Source organism: Cornus florida, unplaced genomic scaffold, assembly GCF_030987335.1.
Source record: "Cornus florida cultivar Cherokee Brave unplaced genomic scaffold, ASM3098733v1 CherokeeBrave_3.0.0_Hap2_Chr07, whole genome shotgun sequence".
NCBI lineage: Eukaryota > Viridiplantae > Streptophyta > Magnoliopsida > Cornales > Cornaceae > Cornus > Cornus florida.
In genome coordinates this window covers 22,168,622-22,188,122 of record NW_026775577.1, presented here as the reverse complement: position 1 = coordinate 22,188,122, position 19,501 = coordinate 22,168,622, and the positions used below count along the sequence as shown (strand labels likewise).

Here is a 19,501-nt window from a genome sequence, read left to right as displayed (position 1 = left end):
TGCACATTATCAAATTAACTCACTAATATGACTTAGCCGGAGTATCACCCATTAAATTTACTTGTTCAGTCAAACACAAATTGAACGCAAATAAATATATTAATTTTATTCAATTTTTCTCACATGTCAATTACTACTAATAATTAACCGAGACCATGTCAAAATTTCTCAATATTCTTACACAATTTGAAACCCAATAACTAGTTGATGTTTGTGTATCAAAACGTAGACTCTAACAATAGGACAAGTTAGTATACCAACCAGAGAGCAATTCATTGTTGGTTAAGTTATATATATATAAATATATATATATATATATATATATATATGTATATGTATGTATATATATGTATATGTATGTATATGCAGTTTTTAGTTAAAAAGTAACATGTAAGTATAAGGTAATTGTTGCTTTGCATGTACTTAATTAATTTGGCTTGGATTTTAAGGAACTGTCACGGCAGCAGTTCTCATTTATCAGTCAAAATAACTACCCGACATACTTAATTGCAGTTAATAGGAGTAACAATATATATATATATGTTTTTTCTTCTTCTTCTTTATTTTTTGTGAATTTTGCATATCATTAATTTTTTGCTGGGAAGGAGTTCGATTAATGTTCTTGGATATCATTAGATAAGTTTTGTTTGGACACAAGTGTGGGATGCGTATTTAACACTATTTTTGATTTAACATGCACTTAAAAAACATTTTGTCATGTTGAATAATTTAATTTTATTAAATTATTACTTCAAATAATTTTATAAAAAAAAAAAAAAAAAACGGCAATAGATCCCACAAGTCTTATTCGGATTTTGCGATCAATTAGGTTACTAAGCAATGCTTATTTATATTAAAAAAAATAAAAATAACTTTTTGAGTGCTCAATCATGAGAACAAAGTTGTGCATTGCCTTGGAGAAATCTGTAATTATATATAAGCAACATAACCAATTAAAATAAATTATCACCTTTCAGTACAAATTAAGAGTAAGCTCAGAGCTTCCAATCTAAGAAAGTGATATAAGCAGAACAGTGTACTCCACTATACAATTATAATAGACCTCACTTTACTAGCTAACTTTAATGCTACTTCTCTCTCATTATGTATGAATATATATAACAAAATTAGATAGCTAGTCACATTGTATATAATTTAATTAATTAAACTATAATCCCCCAAAGTCTCTAACAGAGAAAGGGTTATTCTCCGGCAAGTTTCCAGCATGGCGAAGGCCTAGCGTGAGCGACACGTCCCCTGCATTGGTCCCAAACCGGATCAACGTCGACATGTTGCCGTCAGCCCCAACCATGCAATGTGGCGGGAAATGCACCTCGCCGGCGGCGGGAGTGGTGGTGGAGATAGTGGAGGTGGTGGTGGTGGGGGGTAGTCTGGGTTGGTTTTCTGAGAAGCAATGTGTGGTACTATTGATTGTGATGAGTGAAGGGTCGTTGTCGAATGCATTGATTTGGGATCTTTTGCTTGCTGCGGTGGCTGTAATTGTCGTTGTTGTTGTCGATACAGTTGGTGTGTCTGTAGCAGCAGCTGTTGTTGTTGTGGTTGGGGTAGTAATAGTTGGGGTTTGTGTAAAGTTACTGTTTTGGCTCCTCTCTCTATCCCCACTACCTTCCTCTTCTTTGGCTTCTTGCTGGTACATCTCTTCCACCATGGGTTTCCACAACCGGACCCTCGCGTTAATGAACCAGTTTGATACCTGAAAAAAACGCACACACACCTACTAATTAGAACCCATCAAGTAATTGGTGAAAATTATGAGACCATGGGACAACAAAAGACAAGGCCTTTACCTTATTTTATTTATTTATTTTTAAAATTAAGGGTAAATTTCACTTACCTCCTCCAAGGTTTATAATATTCAACATAGATCCCTCTACGTTTCATAATCTCACTTAATTCCATTTTTAGTGACTTTTTTTCACCATTTTATCCATGAAATGTTTGTTGTCATTTTAGACATTAGAAGGGCAAAATGGTGAGACACACCCACACACTAATTAGAACCCATCAAGTAATTAGTTAAAATTATGAGACCTTGAGCCAACAAAAGACAAGGCCTTTACCTTTTATTTTTTTATTTTTATTTATTTATTTATTTATTTTAACAAAAAATTAAGGATAAATTTCACTTACTTCCTCTAAAGTTTATAATATCCAACATAGACCCCTTTATGTTTCATAATCTCACTTACCTTCCTTTTTAGTGAATTTTTTTTTACTATTTTACCCATTAAATGTTTGTTGTCATTTCAGGTATTAGAAGAGCAAATTGGTCAGACACTGAAAAAATCTATTACATAAATCAGAATTTCAAAAAAGATAAGTTAGATTATGAAACATAGAGTGATCAATGTGGGAAATTGACAAACCTCGGAGAAAGTAAACAAAATTTACCCAAAATCTAAAATCGAGGGAAACCAACATCTAATTAATAATTATTATAGGCTTTTAATTTAATTATTAAAAATAAATTTATAAAGTTAGATATACTAGGTGAAAAGATTGGAGAGAAAAGATTGGAGAGAGAATTAATATCAAGGATGATGATGCTATCGATGAGAGCACATCCTCGTCACCATTCGGTCAAGGGGGCAGATGGGTCTCCAATTAATTCAATGAAGGTGTCTTGGTCATAGCATCGTCCTTGAAGATATACATGTGGTAAAAAAAGATGTATGTTTGTCGAACATATTAAGCAAGCTTAAGAAAAAATAATCCCAAGTGCTGCAGTTTAGTTGCTGGTCTCTCACCTTTTAAAATAAAGACTCGAGAGTTTTAAGTCCAAAAATGGATGTGTAAGTTTACTGCCAATATAAAATTATGGGGGTACCTTTTTTTTTTTTTTTTTTTAAATTGATAATCATAGACGCGCATTTAATACTATTATGTCACTAACCTGTTGGTAAATTATGGAGATATTTATTAATTTACATGCCATTTTCACTTGCTGCCTAGCGCATACTTAGTTCCTAATTAATGACATATATAAGGTTTCATCATGGACAAAGAAAATAGATATTAATGTTAAAGTAATTTTTCTTGAGTGAGAAAATTCATTAACGAGCCTCGATCAATGACTTACTATGAGTGTATTATCATTTAATTCATAGAAATGAATTTTTGCTCATTTTTGCCATTTCTTAAATAAGTAATAATTTTTAATTATTCATGCAAACAAGTTAATCAATTCTTGTTGTTGCAATCAAGTGCAAGAGAACGAAATTATTGAGGATATGATCAATAGGATGATAATTATGATTATCTGAAATTAAAAAATATAATTAATATATTGTGGTTTATGATAATTGCATGACTTCATTTTTTGCTTATTATATATTATTTCTGAAATGCAATATTATTTGTTAAAAAGAAGGTTCAGGTACAAAAAAAATGTCTCTTTATCTAATGGAGCAGTACTGGGACAGCATTAAATAAAGGCGAGAGTACAGAAATTAGGAGTGTTGTTGCATGTGTGTAAACGTGTGTGTGTGTGTGTGTGTGTGAGAGTGAGAGAGAGAGAGAGAGAGAAGGGGGGGGGGGAGGGGGAAGAGAGGGTGTCTCACCTCTTCTGTACTTGCCCCTGCCTTTATTATTGGCAGAGTTCTATCGCTGTTTCAGAATTTATGTCTTTGCAGATAAGATTCTAATAATCCAAAGAAACCAGAAATAATATAAACCTAAACCATGCAAGTCCAACTGAAGTTTCTGATTATCACTCCTAAGACTTTCTTCTATTGTTTTCCTCTTTTTCTCACTATTTAATATTATTTTTTTCCTTCAAATGAAGAAGCTCAGTACCTGAACAGGCTGAACACACACACTCTCTCTCTCTCTCTACATATATATATATACATATATTGTTGTACTTGTATGATCATGGCGTGTAGAGTTTGTACATGTATATGGTGTAAGAAAATTAAGGCTTATAGGGACTAACCTGGTTTCTTGATAGACCGGTCTGTCGAGCCAATAGATGCTTGTCTGCATCACTTGGGTACCTGAGAAACAGACCAGAAAATGACATTAGAGTCCTTACTAAAACAAATAAAGGGACAACGAAGCTTTTTCGAATCCGTAGATGAGATCGAACCCTTCTTTGCATGGGCGTGACAATCTAAGACAGAAGATCATAAATAAAGAGTACAACTGCACTCACTGATCTCTCTGATCATAGCATGCATTAGATTTCATATAGGATAATGATTGTTAGACACCAGATAAGATGAAGGTAGACTATTAGATCAATATCGACACACAAACGCTACCTAGAGAGATGGCATGTGAAGTACTGTAGATCTGAGTTCAGAAAAATTACAAAGAAATCTTATTTTAATTTGTAAAGCTAAGATATCATTTTTTGAATTTTTTTTTATTTTAATTTAACAAGCTACTACTTGAGCCAAAATACTTTTAGTGGTAACTCTTTTTATAGAGGAAGAAAAGCAAAAGGGAAGAAATCTAAGAATCCTCTTTCAGTGTTAAAATTTGTTATGAATAATTGTAAATGTACTGAATGAAAAATTTATTAATTGCTATTTGTATTTATTTGTTTTGGCTTTAGTGTTGTCTCTTATTATTGCCGAAGTCACCCTCTTATAGCAAATTCCTAACTCTGTCATTGCTTTTGAAGGCATCTTGGTGTCTTCGCATAAGATTCGATTTCTCTATTGTCTTATTAATTTTTCCTGGCATCTCAATTTAAATGGAAGTGAGAAATATAAATTTGTAATTTGGCTAATTTTGTTGTCAAAACGAGTCCGATTGAGTTGTAGATTTTCTGTTCAATTTGTCAAGATTCAAGATCAGAAGTAGAATTGAAGAAGTGATCGAGTTCATACTTTGATACACTCTGTGATGATAAGAACAATGTATTAGGAATGTAAGTGAGTGTGTGAGGATACTTTCATGATTTCAAAATTAGGCTTTTAGGGAAAATTTTCTAAGTTTTTCATTCTGCCTAACTTGAATAGGTTCAACTTTTAAGGCTTCCTATTGAAGTTTAAGTGTGGCTAACTTGAACCGGTTTAACTTTCAAAGGTGTTTTTCAAATTAAGATTAACTTATGGCCAACTTGAACCAATTCAGCCCCTCTTGAACCGGTTCAATTTTTGCAGACCTTTTTGGTAACTCTTAATCCTGGTCTGTTTTGGCTTTCTATTTTGAATAGACTTTTGTTATAATGAATATGCATGAAATTGACTTGTTTTCCAAGGAGTTTTAGGCCTTCCAAAAATCTATATAATCTCTCTTTTACTCAAAATTTGTTAGGGCTTTTGGGAAGGTAATTTTTCAACTATTTTTGACAAAGCTTTTTGAGAGATATTTTTCAGAAAATCAATTTGATTTTTTTGATTTCATTTTGAGAGCACACACATAAACACAAGAGTGATTTAGGGGTGTTGTTCTCTACTTGATCGAAATTGGAGCATAATTAAATATTCAAAATTTTTGAAAAGTAAGATCTTATCTATCTTCACATAAAATTCAAATTTGAAGAAGATCAGACTTTGAAGGGGTCAAGCCCCATGCAGAGTATTATTGATCTACCAATAATCCTTCTATAAGGTTCAAGGTATAAGTTTGAAGTCGAGAGCTATAGGACGGGAGGTCACAAAGCTAAGGGCGTTCAGCAAGTTGGGTCTTAGTAGAATGAAGGGGTGTGAGCATGAGTCAAAGTTCGGTGTACTTTGATTCATACATAGTACTGAATCGTTTTATACTCGGGATAACACAAAAAACCTCGAAGTTTTCCAATTGGTTTCCTCCCTAAAAATCCTGGTGTCATATCTCAATCTTTACGTTTCTTACTTTACTTTGTAATATTTATATTTGTGGTTGTGGATGTTTAATTGATCATATATGTGGGTAAATTAATCAATCACAAAAATTGGACAAGTTGACCTAAGCACCTCCTCTAGATCATTTAGAGAGTTAATCACAACTTAATCAACTACTAGCTTCCGCACCGCGCGTAACTCACATGAAGAAAAGAGTTTTCATTGTGTCATTCTTGAAGTAATTATTAGGTCACAACAATCAACCAAAAACATGATGTAGGAGAGTGTTTTTTTCCCTCTCAACAATGTAGGATGGTTGAATGGCTTCTTTTTCAAACAAATTAAGCTTGGTTTATAATAGGTGGATGTCATTTATAAAGTCATTAAAAAATTACCAACGGACCAGCGGTCTAGCGGTATTATACTCTTACTTTCCAAAAGGAGATTAAGGGTTCAAGCCTCCATAGAGACATGTGTGTGTGAGTACCAACTAAGGAAAAAATAAAAAAATAAAAAGGTTATTAGAGAATTCTTCTCCAATCAAAGGATTCTCAAGAAGATTAACTCTACCTATATAGCGCTAGTCTCTAAAGTTCTTGACCTCCTCTTCCTAAAATGAATTGAGGCCCAGTTTATGTTGAAACACAATTTACAAGTGAATTGTGCAGCTTATTGCCAATAAACTTAAGCTAAGCTTACCTAGATCATCAACATCACTCAAACTGCCTTTGTCCAGGCAGGAAATAGGAGATAGTGTCTTGCTAACTCATAAGTTTTTTTGTGGTTATCACAAGTCATCCAAGTCACCTTGATATGCTCTCAAAATTAACATGAAAAAATAAAAATAAAAAGACTTCTGGGCCACTAGCTTAGTTGGTATGATCTCTTATTCCCAAAAAAGAGGTTAAGAGTTGAAACTCTGGCCGTATTGTGAATGTGTGTGAATTTACTTTAACTTTTCGGAAAAGAAAAAGGAAAGAGAAACAAACACCTAAAGAAAGACTTTGAATATCTTATAAAGCTAGAATGCCCCTCACAAATTTTGAATACTAATTTGTTACAAACTCATTGGATTAAAGCTATAGCATTGTCGTTCATTGAAATAAAAATATCTACGAGATCCATGTCACAATTTGGGAATTAATGAAAAAAAAAACATGTTGTATCAATGTAGAATGTAGACTTCAGACTCAGTTGGATGAAATTTCATTCTAGAAGCCATAACTCTATTTGGCTTTCCTCCTACCTATGTTTCTAGATCAAGGTTTGTTTCACATCTCTATCCTTCTCAATATCTCTGAATAGTGATCTCCATGGAAATTTCAAAATGGCTAAGGGGCTCAGATAAAAAAATCCCTCCACTTTAAATATATGTACTCTATGTTTTTTTTCCCTTAAAATTAATGCTCCTAATGCTTCATTCTCGTAAATTTAATTAAGGACAAGTACATCATTTCATGTCAAAAGTGGAGAGTATTTATAAGGAAGTAGAATGCATTTATTACCTTCCCCATTTCTCCTTAAAATGGAGTATTAATTAAATAGAAGTGTGGTAATAATTAATTGGATGAAACTTGCCTATTGACTGTTTTGTAGGTCATTCCTACTAGGACGTGGTCTAATCGCACAAATAATTCGTAATTATAAAATTTGAAAACTGATAAATAAGGACCGTAATTTTTTTTTTGAAATAAATTCAGCTATCTTTTCTAATTTCTACTCACCGTGAGTAGGCAGGCAAGTCGTCTTCTAATTATTACTATATTTTTGTTTTATAAATCACATTAATTTGTTCTACTTAATTTATTATGAAATGAAGACTAGAGAGAAAGGAGTGGAGATAAACGTACGGGTGAAGGAAATGCTCAAATAGCCAGGCTCTCAAAATGCTGACAGAACGTTCAGGCAAGCCTCTTTGTGGTCTCCAAGCTTCTTGTTCCATCAACCCCATCTGATGGAATGCTCTTTGCTGTCTCAGGCTTTGCTCAAGCAGCTTAAGCCTCGGAGTCTCTCCTTTGGTCACCCCAGAAGTACCTGCATCTTTCTCCCCCAAAGCCTCACAACTATGCTTCAACTGTGCTGCTATGGCATCCTTTAGACACCGGAAATGCCGAGACATCGCCTTCTGTGCCAAGGCAGTGTATGGCAATGCAGATCCAAACCCCATTACCAAATCAAATGAAGTCACTACCGTTTGCATTTGTTCGCAGTAATGGTTGTATCTTCGATCCACCTGCTAATTAAAATGAATTACCGAAAAAGAAAACAACTCACTTGAGAATTCGGTTTGAGTTTGGAAAATGATAAAAGACCCGATTGGTATTATTACCGACTGATGTATGACTAAAAGTCATCACTCATTGGAATTTATTATACCCAATGCTAGTATATATCCCAGTGAGGTCCAAAACAAAGAACTAATTACATATGTAATTAACTTGAAAAATTATGTGTGTGTGTGTGTATATATATATATATATGCTGTAATATTGCTAACTACCATAGAGAATGAAGAAATTACGCATCAACTATTACTAATTTTTTTGGTAGCTATTAAACAGTGACAATCATACTAGTGTATTAAATTTCTCTTAGACAACTCTAAAATTAGCTTGTAATATTTTGTTGCTCCAAAAAACCAAGATAAAAAAATAAATGAGGAACCAAATGTGCTGGTATTAATTACCGGGAAAAAAAAAAAAAAATTTGCTGGTACAGTGAAATGATTGCTGGTGGGAACAGAAAGTATCCTTGTTTTTCTTTTGTTTCACCCTTTTCCCAACTAAACAAGGTGGCTTTTGCCAAAGCACAACCCCAAATTGTACTATCTATATATGAGTGTGTTGTGTATGTGTATGTGTGTGTGTGTGTGTGTGTGTCTCTCTCTCTCTCTCTATATATATATATATAATAGGTGTATGAACATAAGAAGAGAAAGAAAAGAAAACAATGCACCTAAGGTCAATTGATATATAAATCAATGGTTTTTCTTTGCAATATTACCATCATAGGCATGTAAATCATGGGTTTGGCTTACTTAACTATCTTTCCAATCACAACTCACAAGGAACATTCATAAGTCGTCTCTCTTGTCTTCACCAAACGAAAATCCAACGTACCCAAATGCCCCACCAACCAAAACAGTGAGAATCAAATATAAATATAATAAAATTATATACATATATATATAGATACATATATGTGCGTGTGCGTGTGTGTGTATTATGTAATGAACCTCAAGCAACTGAATCTAGGGAACCCTATTTCACCAGCCGGCATTTCCCTATTCAAGACTATATTATATAAATAGGAAGTTTCTGTTGTATAAAAAAAATGTTGTATATAAAAAAAATAATGGACTAAATAAACCAAAATGATTGGACCTTGACTCAGAGAGAGAGAGATTACTTGCCTCATCAAGCATTGATAGAAGTTTGACCTTTCTTCTCTGGTGTTCATTCCTATCAGCAGCTGACAAATGAGGGAGATCCTTTGAAGAAGATGTAGAAGCACCGCCGCCGCCAGAACCACCACCACCACCACCACCACTTGGATTAGAATTAGGGTTTGTGTTATGTCTGCCAAACTTGTTCTTCTTGAACTGACCCCTCCCAACACTACAAAACTCCTCCAACAATTCTTGTGCAGCCTTCACATACTTAGAATTCCTGAGAACATTGACTGCCCCTATTGAAGACCCATACCCAACATGGAACTGATGGTGGTTCTGACCCACCACTCCACCTTGCAAATGCAGTGTCTGGTGATGATGGTTCTGATGACCCAAACCACCCAAATTCTTGTACATATACTGATTATGATGATCAGCAGAAGTTGACCCTCCTCCTCCACCTGCTTGATTGAAAAACAACATCCCACCATCACCCATCCTCAATTCCTCAGCTTTAGCCCCTTCCAAGTGCTGCAACGAGGACGACAACGACAATGAAAGCCCTTGTCCTTCATGGGCTCCAGTGGCAGTAATAGTACTAGTAGTACCTCCTTCATGTCCACCACTATCATGAACCCAAGTGAATTGTGATTGGGATGGACCAAAACCCCCAACAGTGTTATGATGAAAACCTTGTGGAGTGGAAGTGTTTGATGGGCTCGGAAGCAGCATGTGAAGTGTTGAAGATGGTGGTTGTGTAGGATGATGAGAAGGGGATGGTGACGGTGACCTAACTGTAGTTTGTGGGTTCATGAGAAAAAGCTGCATGGCAGCTGCTGAGTCCGTATTAATGCTCGAAATCTGACTATGTTGGTGATGATGATGGTTATTGAGAAAGTTTTGATTCTTTGAATCCTCGCCCAAACCACCCACAACCGCCTCTTGTCTGTTTGCATACCACTCGGCGGCTGCCGGTGGTTGCCGGGGGTTCCGGTAACTAGTACCCATCTGGTTGTCAAGCAATTCCGGGGCCGTGGTGGTCCCGGAAGGGAAATTGAACATCTCGGATAACATTCCGGCTGACTCGTACACCGGAAGCCCACCGGAGTCTTCTTGTTCTAGCTGAACGAATGGCGGCGGCAGTGGTGGGGGCGGTGGCTGCTCGAATCCTTGGACCCTTAGTTTATTACTGTCCCTTCGGATCTGCTGTGCTATGTGTTGGTGGTGGTGGTGTTCTTGTTGTGATCTCTCGAACCCATTCGGGAAACTGAAAATACCTTGATGATGATAGTCTTGGGACATAGAATTTGTAGAATTGGGACTGTCTGAGATTTGAATTGGGTGGTGATTTCTTGAATGAAAAACAACAGATTGAAGTGGTGGTGGTGGTGGTGGTGGCAGTGTTGCTATTCCCATATTAGTGTCTTCTTCTTCATTATCATTTCTATCTTCCACCTCACAACACCCACCTCCTTATTTCTCAGCTGCTCATGATCAATTTCGATCATCAAAAATCATATCCACAAGCAAAACAAAAAATACCCAATTCAAAATAATTTAGTTATTCATCAAAATCATAGTAATACAGTAGTAAAGAAGAAAATAAAGAGAAAAAGAAAAAGCATATATATATATATATATATATATTTTTTTTTTTGAAATATGTTTATTTCAGTATTTTTTTCAGCTTTATTCATGTATATGCATATACCTCTAAGAGTTGCAGGGCTTAAAAGGGTGCAAAGCTCTCAGACATCGTTTTCTCTTGGGATTGAAAGCCCTCTTGAATTCTTTTTTCTTTCTCAGACTGTTGTCTCTGTGTCTGTCTGTTTCTTCTCTCTCTATCTTTCTCTTTCTCTCTCTATCTTTCTTCTTCGCTGTGTGTGTGGGTGCTCTATGCCATCGCCTTCTGGAAAGAGAGAGATACAAAAAAAAATATATATATATATATATATATATATATATAAATATATGGTATGGTGGCTTGAGAACTGAAATCTCTCTCTGTGTGTCGCAAAAAACACAACCCAAAGAGAGAGGAAAGAAGCTGAGAAGAGAAGGGGTCGCTGTTCTTATTCCCTACACCTCCTTTTCATACAACAATAATTTATACTTATTTAATTTCCTCTTCAATTTGACAAAGAAGTTTTAAGAGATTTTTTAATGTATGAAGACGAAAATAGAAGACCCTGAGTTCTTTATAGGAGTGTGAAATGACAAAAATGCACCCTCTGCATCACAAAAAAATTGAGTGGAGGTCACTCTAGTCATTGGCAACTCTAATGTCAAATGACACTTTTTAACAGTGGACTATTAATGTTATATTATATATTATATATTATGAATATAAACACCCAAAATATATATTATATACTATATATTATGTATATAAACACCCAAAATAATCTTACACATAGTAAAAAATTTCAAGCATTATGGCGGATATGATTGATATGGTTTTTTTTTTTTTGCTAATCAATAATATTTTTTTTAAAAACTTGAATGATTTTAAACTGTCATTATGTTGAATGTATATAAATTTCTTGTTGACATGTTGCGTTTAGAAATCATTTAAGTGTGCGTATATGTGTGTGTGTGTGTGTATATATATAAAATTGAGACTTGTGCGTTGATTCGGCCTTTATTTGAAAAATAATAAATGCATTTAACTCCCATACGGACACGGTTTTTTTATAAAAGAAATAATAAATTAAATAAATATTTCTTATACTTTATTTGTAAAAAATAACTAAGGTTTATAATGTCATTTTACATTCGAAGTAATCGCTCCCTATTCTATTAATTGAGTGTCAAGTAATTGGACCTTTTCAATATTAGAGCATGGTCCAGCGTGACATTTTAAAACAAAATTATGACTAATGATCCACGTAAAAGAAGTGAATACTTTTAATCGTGCTTTAAACTATTAGATATTTTAATCACTTGCTTGAAATGACGATAATGCCATTTCCAGATGTCGTGCTATAAGTGCTATAATTGCCATTTTCCACACCCTTGGAAACCAACGCAAACTAAGGAATATAAAAAGGATAAGGTGACAAGGTCATCTCAATGATCTAAACTACCACCACCGTTGGGTAGTGTTCATAAGACAGTAATGCCCTTATGTTACTATTATTTTGGATACTCTATTTAAGTAGTTCAATAATGAGCAGGGATAACAATTTATCCTGCAGGGATAGATACCCGTCACACCCTGTCCTGTTTATAGTGATTTTGAAGAATTATTTAACTTATTTGAGCAGAAATGATTTTTACTAATGAAAACCTACGCGGGTTCGGGACGGGGACGGGGAAAGTCACCCCACTCCGCCCATCCTGTTTAGGTAGTTAAATTACTAAATTACTCTTACTTTATTAGTATATAATTAGCTCTAGAAATTTTAAATCACATTTATTCACTTTTTCAACCATTCTAATGAGCGACAGAGCCATACGAACTAAGAACACTCATACCCTTGAATTTTATGTTAAATTATTGATTGTCCATTTTTTATGATTTTTTTCAATAGTTATATAATTGTATTTAAGAAAAAAAAAATTAAAAAAGGAGGACAAATTATGGAACTAAATGGGGCAGGGTAGGTGCCCGCAAGGGTAAAAAAGTTAAACGGGACAGGGATGAAGTGAAAAGGTCCTCCATTTAGGCGATTTTAGACAGGGACAGAGCGAGGGTTTCTAAACGATTGTGGAGGCGGGGAGGGTACACCCACCCAAAACCGCCCCCGTTGACATCCCTAATAATGACTAAATCCCCCTCACTCATCCATAACCTCTCGTTTACTTAGTGTCCAAATTGGATGAAGAAAAGGTGAGGTATATTCGTGAGAACAAATTTGTTGTTTCCTCTTTTTCTTTAGTGGAATGCAAAAAAAACCAATTAGCTTTAACTTTTGGGCCATGTTTGTTTTACACTTAAAACTTTCGTTTAGGATTTCGAAATCACGTTTTTATTGTATATATGAGGCTTACTTATTATTTCAGGATATTTGTTTGAGGCCTTAACGAAGTCGATTCATACCAATTTCTATATTTATTACTAATTTTTAGTAATTAGATTTCTTATTCTATTTTGTTCAGAATTTTTAGAAAGAATTTATTTTTAGGCTTATTTCTAAGATTAGTTTTCTTGTGTTTTTAGCTCTCTCTTACTGTTAGGTTTTCTCTATTATAAATATTCATATATTGCAAGTGTAAAATTTAACCTTTTATTAATAATATTTCAGAATTCTTTATGACTTTTCTTCTAATTTGTGGATTCAAACTATACCACCTTGTGGATTCAAGGTAATCCTCGTTCCTTATGAACGAAAGTTATGAATGATAGTATTGTAATTTAAAACTTTTATAATAGGTTCACTTGTCTTTCCTCCTTTCTTTTTCCCATATTTGGAAATATAAAAATTTGCAAAAGAAATACATCTATCCTAATTAGGGATGGCAAAGGGGCGGGGCGGGGATCTCATTCCCCATCCCCATACCCAGTAAATTTTTTCATCCCCATCGCCACTCCCATACCCGCCCTTGCCCCCATAACCGATTAACACACACTATAATTTTTTTTAGCACATAATTTTTCTTATTTTCAAATTCCAAGATTCAACACAACCAAGTTATAATTTGTCTTAAATATATTTCATAAGTGTGTTTATATATACTTAATCTAATTTAGTAATATAACATACTATATAAGGGTATTTTAGTAAATATACACCCTAAGCTGGGCGCCGGGGGGGTGAATTTTCAAAAACTACCCCTATCCCCATCTCTATTTACATAAAAGGGTCCCCAAACTTAATTTGAAAGCCATATTTCGACCCGGACGTTTTCGGGATGCCGCTAATAACCAACGAATAGCAAGTGCTTTTCCTTGTGTGGATCCTATTTCAATGGGAACTTGATGAGTCGACCCACCTACACGTCTTGCTTTTACTGCTATATCGGGAGTTACTCCACGTATTGCTTGACGTAAAACAGATAGTGGATTTGTTTCTGTCTTTTGTTGAATCTTTTTCACGGCTCGATAGAGAATTTGATAAGCCAATGATTTTTTTCCGTGTTTCAGAATACGGTTAACCAACATGTTAACTAATCGATTACGATAAATTGGATCAGATTTTGCAGTTTTTTCTTCTGCAGTACCTCGACGTGACATGAGCGTGAAAGGGGTTCAAGAATCAGTTTTCTTTTTATAAGGGCTAAAATCATTTTGGCTTTTTTACCCCATATTGTAGGGTGGATCTCGAAAGATATGAAAGATCTCCCTCCAAGCCGTACATACAACTTTCATCGAATACGCCCTAAACGAGATGGGGCGGGACCCATCGAATTTGGGGATTTTGCCATCCTTAACCCTATTATGCTTTTTGAATGATTCAAATTTTTTGGAGGGAATTGTGGGGGTATTAATTTTGTCAAGGAAAAAAATAATAATAGTAAAATAAATAAATAAATCAAATAATGGTTATTTTTTTAAAAAAAATAAAAAATAAATTAGTAAATCACTACCAAACGTTATATATAGTGAAATGGTACTTTTTTATTTTTCAAAATCGAAAGTCTAGAATTTTAATTAGAGTGTTAGTAAGGGGATAAGGGAAAGGGGATTCAAACATAGAAGTATAGGATGGGGCACTTAAGGCCTGATCTTTTACCACTCGGACAACACCGCCACACCTATCCTCTTATCCTTTCTTGATTCAAATATATCCAAGAGAACTATGGGTGTATCAATTTTGTCAAGGAAAAAAATAATAATAATAAAATAAAATAAATCAGTAAATCAAATCATGGATATTTAAAAAAAAAAAAAAAAATCGGTAAATCACCACCAAGGGTTGTAACGCAAGGTACTTTTTTATTTTTCAAAATTGAAGGTCCAGAATTTAAATTGTGGGTGTATGTATTTCTTGTCAAAATAATAATAATAATAATAACTATTATTATCCACTCCTTAGTGTAATAAAATAAAATGAAATTGGTAAAAAGTGCCTTAAATTTTTTGTCACTCTAGGAGATCAACTAGAGCGTAGAGGCACATCTTTCATTTCATGGTGTGACGGCTTTAGATTCTAACAGGACAACTACGGTCCAATTATGCACCATTAAACTATTAATTGTAAAGTTAAATAAAGAGAAAGGCTTTGTTGAATTGTTGTCCAAGCTAGCAGCATCATTTTTATTTATCCCCACTATGATTGACTGGTATATATGTGCCTATATAACTGCCTATACAACATGAAAGTAGTTGTTGCAATTTAAAATGTGAATGCTTATGACTAATGAATCAATCTAGTGAAGTTACTTAATTCTCTAAAGAGCTCAACAATTTAGTCTCCATCCTTATTGCACCCATTGTTATGATCAATTAGGGCTGGATAAAACTTTCCAACTGCAAACCGGTTTGACTCTTGACAGCCCAACCTCCTCCAATTAATCTGTCTACTTTAGGGTGATGTCACGTGAATCTCGCACTCAACTCACACGCTTGAAAGCACCACTTCATCATTGAAAATTGCAATATCATATCTACCCCTCACGTGCCAAAGTCGGCTCCACACGTGCCCCCTTCATTATTATACTATACTAACACCCATTACACATGTACATACATGTATATGTGTGTGAATTATATTTAATGCATGCATGATTTGGTTGGAATCTATAGGATACATCTCTTTAAGTTCTTAAAGTTCACGTTCTGGTTTATGGAGGAGACGGTGCACGCTGCACCATCAACATGACTAGAAGCCAACCCTAACCCTAATTTGTGTGGTTGAAAGGGCATGCATGTCTTTGGGGCTTGGCTTTGTTGGCTTCTTTTTGGTCTAGTAATGGAAACAACTCTGTAACCCTACAACAACTGCCTACATTGCTTTCAGACGGACAAATTAAGATGTTATCAACTTGATTATCTTTATCACAGACCTACTAACTTTGTGAATAAAAAGCTTAATCCACTTGTGTATATAATTGGACCACAACCAATGATTCCTCCATTCAAACACATGGTTACAATGTCACTGGTTGATCACAATATTATTTTCGAAACTTGATCTTAAATGTTCCATGTAGCTACAATTTCTGCCTTAGTCTATTTTTTTTTTAAATTTTTGGAACCAAAATTGATTTTTCTTTTCCTTATAACCCATTGTTTTTGTTGGCAATATCTTGTAATTATATATATATATATAACATGAGAAATTATTAGATAATGATATCAACGAATCATAAACTCTCATTTAACCAAATATGTTAGATTTGTTCTAACTTGTTAGTTGTGTGATAAGTTTTGATCCACGAAAATCTCCTAATAATTTCTTGTATGGCATAAATTTGATTGTGTCAAATTAAAGTATTAGATGAATTTTAAAACTCAGATATTAAGTGAATGCTTGTTGTTGTATCATAACATTGCATTGAATTGTGTGTCAATATTGTGGTACTCGTAAAGCTACAATTCATAGCTTATTTTTCGTACCTTGCTTTAATGTTTTCATGTGATGTCAACATGTAAAAGAATAATTCAGAACTACCATTCTGATAAGTTTCAATTGATGTACTTGGAATAATTAACTTTGTTAAATTTTGAAGTACAATATATTTCTGAACATTATTTTCACAAAGTAGTATAATTATATTGTCTACAATTTATATCATTTGAATATATATTCATCAATTGTAATGCCATTGCTTATTTTTCGTACCTTGCTATAATGTTTACATGCCAAGTCAACATGCAAAAGAAGAATTCATCACTACTATTCTGATAAGCTTCAATTTATGTACTTTGGATAATTAATTTCTTAAATTATAAGTACACTGTATATCTGAACATTATTTTCTCAGCATATTATAATTATATATATTGTCTACAATTAATATTATTTGAATATTCTTCAATTGTACCATCAATCAGTTTACTTACCCAAAAATAATATCATCAAACGGTGAAAAGTGAGAGCAAAGAAACTGACGTGAAGGGAAAAAAAAAAAAAAAAAAAAAAAAAAATTAATTTACTACCATACATTTGGTTTATATTAAAAAAGTGAGAAAAAAAATACTATCTCATGGTTATATATATATATATATATATAAGATTGAATTGTGTGTCAATGTTCTGGTACTCCACGAGCGACAATTCATAGCTTTGTTTCCGTTTCAAGTCAACATACAAAAGAAGAATTCAGCACTACTATTCTGATAAGATACTGCTGTAGAAGTGTTCGTCTGATGTATTATATGATCCGTTTGGACCTTGAGGGATTAAATGGGTATGCTGATAGATTTTCTGGATTGATTTTGAAGTGATCGATTTTTACCCAGTAAGATAATTTTCTTGACTGAAAGTGACCAAACGAGCAAGACGAACTGCTATATTATAACGTACTTAGGCACGGACCCAACGTGGGTGGGGGCATCTGCCTCCACTGAATTTATTATATTTTCATTTTATATTTTAATTTTTTTAAAATTTATGAAGATACCCCACTTAAATTATGATTTGTCCTTGCTGGATTTTTATTTTTTTTTTGGCATTTTATACTTTAAATTTTTAAGAATTTATGATAATTCCCCCACTAAAATTACAATTCAACCCTACTGATTTTTTTATTTTTATTTTTTTTACATTTTTTAAAATTTATGAAAAAACCCAATTGAAATTATAAAAATGAACCGACTATATAAGTTAGCCCCCGCAAATTAAAGTCCGCCCCGCCTCACAAAATTTTCTGGGTCCGTCACTGAACATACTCTGTTTACCACCGTTTAGGCTCTCAAAACAGGGTTTTTCTATGCTAAAGAAAGCCTATCGAATATTTTATACGGAGTAATTTTTATTCTTTGTATAAACGAATTCGGATTGCACTGATATTTTATATTTAATAGTTTTATTTGATTAGGGTTTATTCTCTATTTTTTCAGAATTTTTAGATAAAATTTATTTTAAAGCTTATTTTCAAGTATCCTTTCAAAATTTATGTTATAAGGATTCGTGTTGCAGTTAGTTGCCTTATGAATTAAATATTAGAATCATTCAATCAATTATAAATACAATTTTCAAATTTTTTATGAATTTAACTATTGTTTTGTGGATTCAAATTTTCTCTTAAACAAATTTATTACTTCCGCTTACATCAGTTTGAATTAATGTATTTGGATACACTATATATCTAAAGATTATTTTCTCAGAGTGTAATAATTATATTGTTTACAATCAATATCGTTTGAATATTTTTTTTTTGGGAAGGTAAATGAATTAAATAGTGAAAGGTGAAAGTGAAAGTGAATGAAAGGAAAATCACTTTTTAGACATGATATTAGACGTCAATATTAGACCTTAAAGAAATGGCTGATTGCTTTAAACATCTTAGACGAAGTTAGTTTTACGTTAAAACGTTTTTTTTTTTTTTTTTTTTTTCATTTTTTTTTCGGGTAATTCTTTCGTTAAGACATGGAATCATAGTTGTTGTGCTTTCAATCAGCGATGATTATTAAAGGGGTTATTGAGTTGGTGATGGCACTGTTCCAAGAGAAATCATAAATTTTAAGACATGTTTGGTTAAGTGGAAATTAAAAAAATTGTACAAAAATTTGTTTGGTTGAACATTTTTTAAAATAGTGACGTCATATTCTACTTAAATGCACCATTTCTTATATGGAGTTTCGTTTTGTTTCATTTCATCTTTTTTAATGAAGAACCAACGCATCCGCTAACCACTTTAGACTTTCAGATAATTTTCAAACTTCAGATATCTACCATTATTTGCTAGCTACACATATCATTTAAACCTAAGTGTTTTTGCATCTTATGAGTATCAAATGTAGGACGTCGGAGTTTATGGTATACCTTAGAAGACCCTCAATATACTAAGATACCCCGTGCTAATTCGCCTCTATGATATTTCTTGGAATTATAATCAAAAAGTTATATGTAGAAAAATATATCCACATATAACGTGTAACAAAGCTAGAAAATTATTTGAGAGGGTAAAATTTTGAAAATTAATTAAATAAGTTTTTCCGTACTACTATGATAAAGGTGTTTTATACAAAATTCAATGGAGGCATTATTAGAATTTTAGTAAACATTTAGGTATTTAATATAAATAAAAAACGGTAAAAATCATAAAACCCCACTCTACTTTTCAAAACATCATAATACCAACAAATAACATCCAGAACTAAAAATTGTTATCATGTTGCCCTCATTCTGTGACCGAGCCGTTAAACTAGGGTTAAATGACAAAATTGACGTCTATATTATATCATTATTTAAAAACATAATGTGTA

At 33.3% G+C, this 19,501-nt stretch overlaps 1 protein-coding gene across 3 annotated transcripts; it reads right to left on the bottom strand.

Moving 5' to 3' along the window:
- Positions 1 to 909: 909 nt before the first annotated feature.
- On the bottom strand, positions 910 to 11,286 carry LOC132266785 (BEL1-like homeodomain protein 4). Of its 3 annotated transcripts, none has more exons than XM_059767762.1 (5): positions 10,898 to 11,286; positions 9,208 to 10,670; positions 7,646 to 8,031; positions 3,956 to 4,016; positions 910 to 1,714 (listed from the first exon to the last, which is right to left on the bottom strand). In XM_059767762.1, exons 2-5 carry the CDS (start codon positions 10,600 to 10,602, stop codon positions 1,169 to 1,171), a joined length of 2,388 nt encoding a protein of 795 aa, XP_059623745.1. In that variant the 5' UTR covers positions 10,603 to 10,670; positions 10,898 to 11,286; the 3' UTR covers positions 910 to 1,168. The 3 variants fall into 3 exon arrangements, with proteins under 3 accessions (XP_059623745.1, XP_059623747.1, XP_059623746.1); XM_059767764.1 differs by having other exon boundaries at positions 7,646 to 8,028; positions 10,898 to 11,285; XM_059767763.1 differs by lacking the exon at positions 10,898 to 11,286 and having other exon boundaries at positions 9,208 to 10,825.
- Positions 11,287 to 19,501: the final 8,215 nt, after the last annotated feature.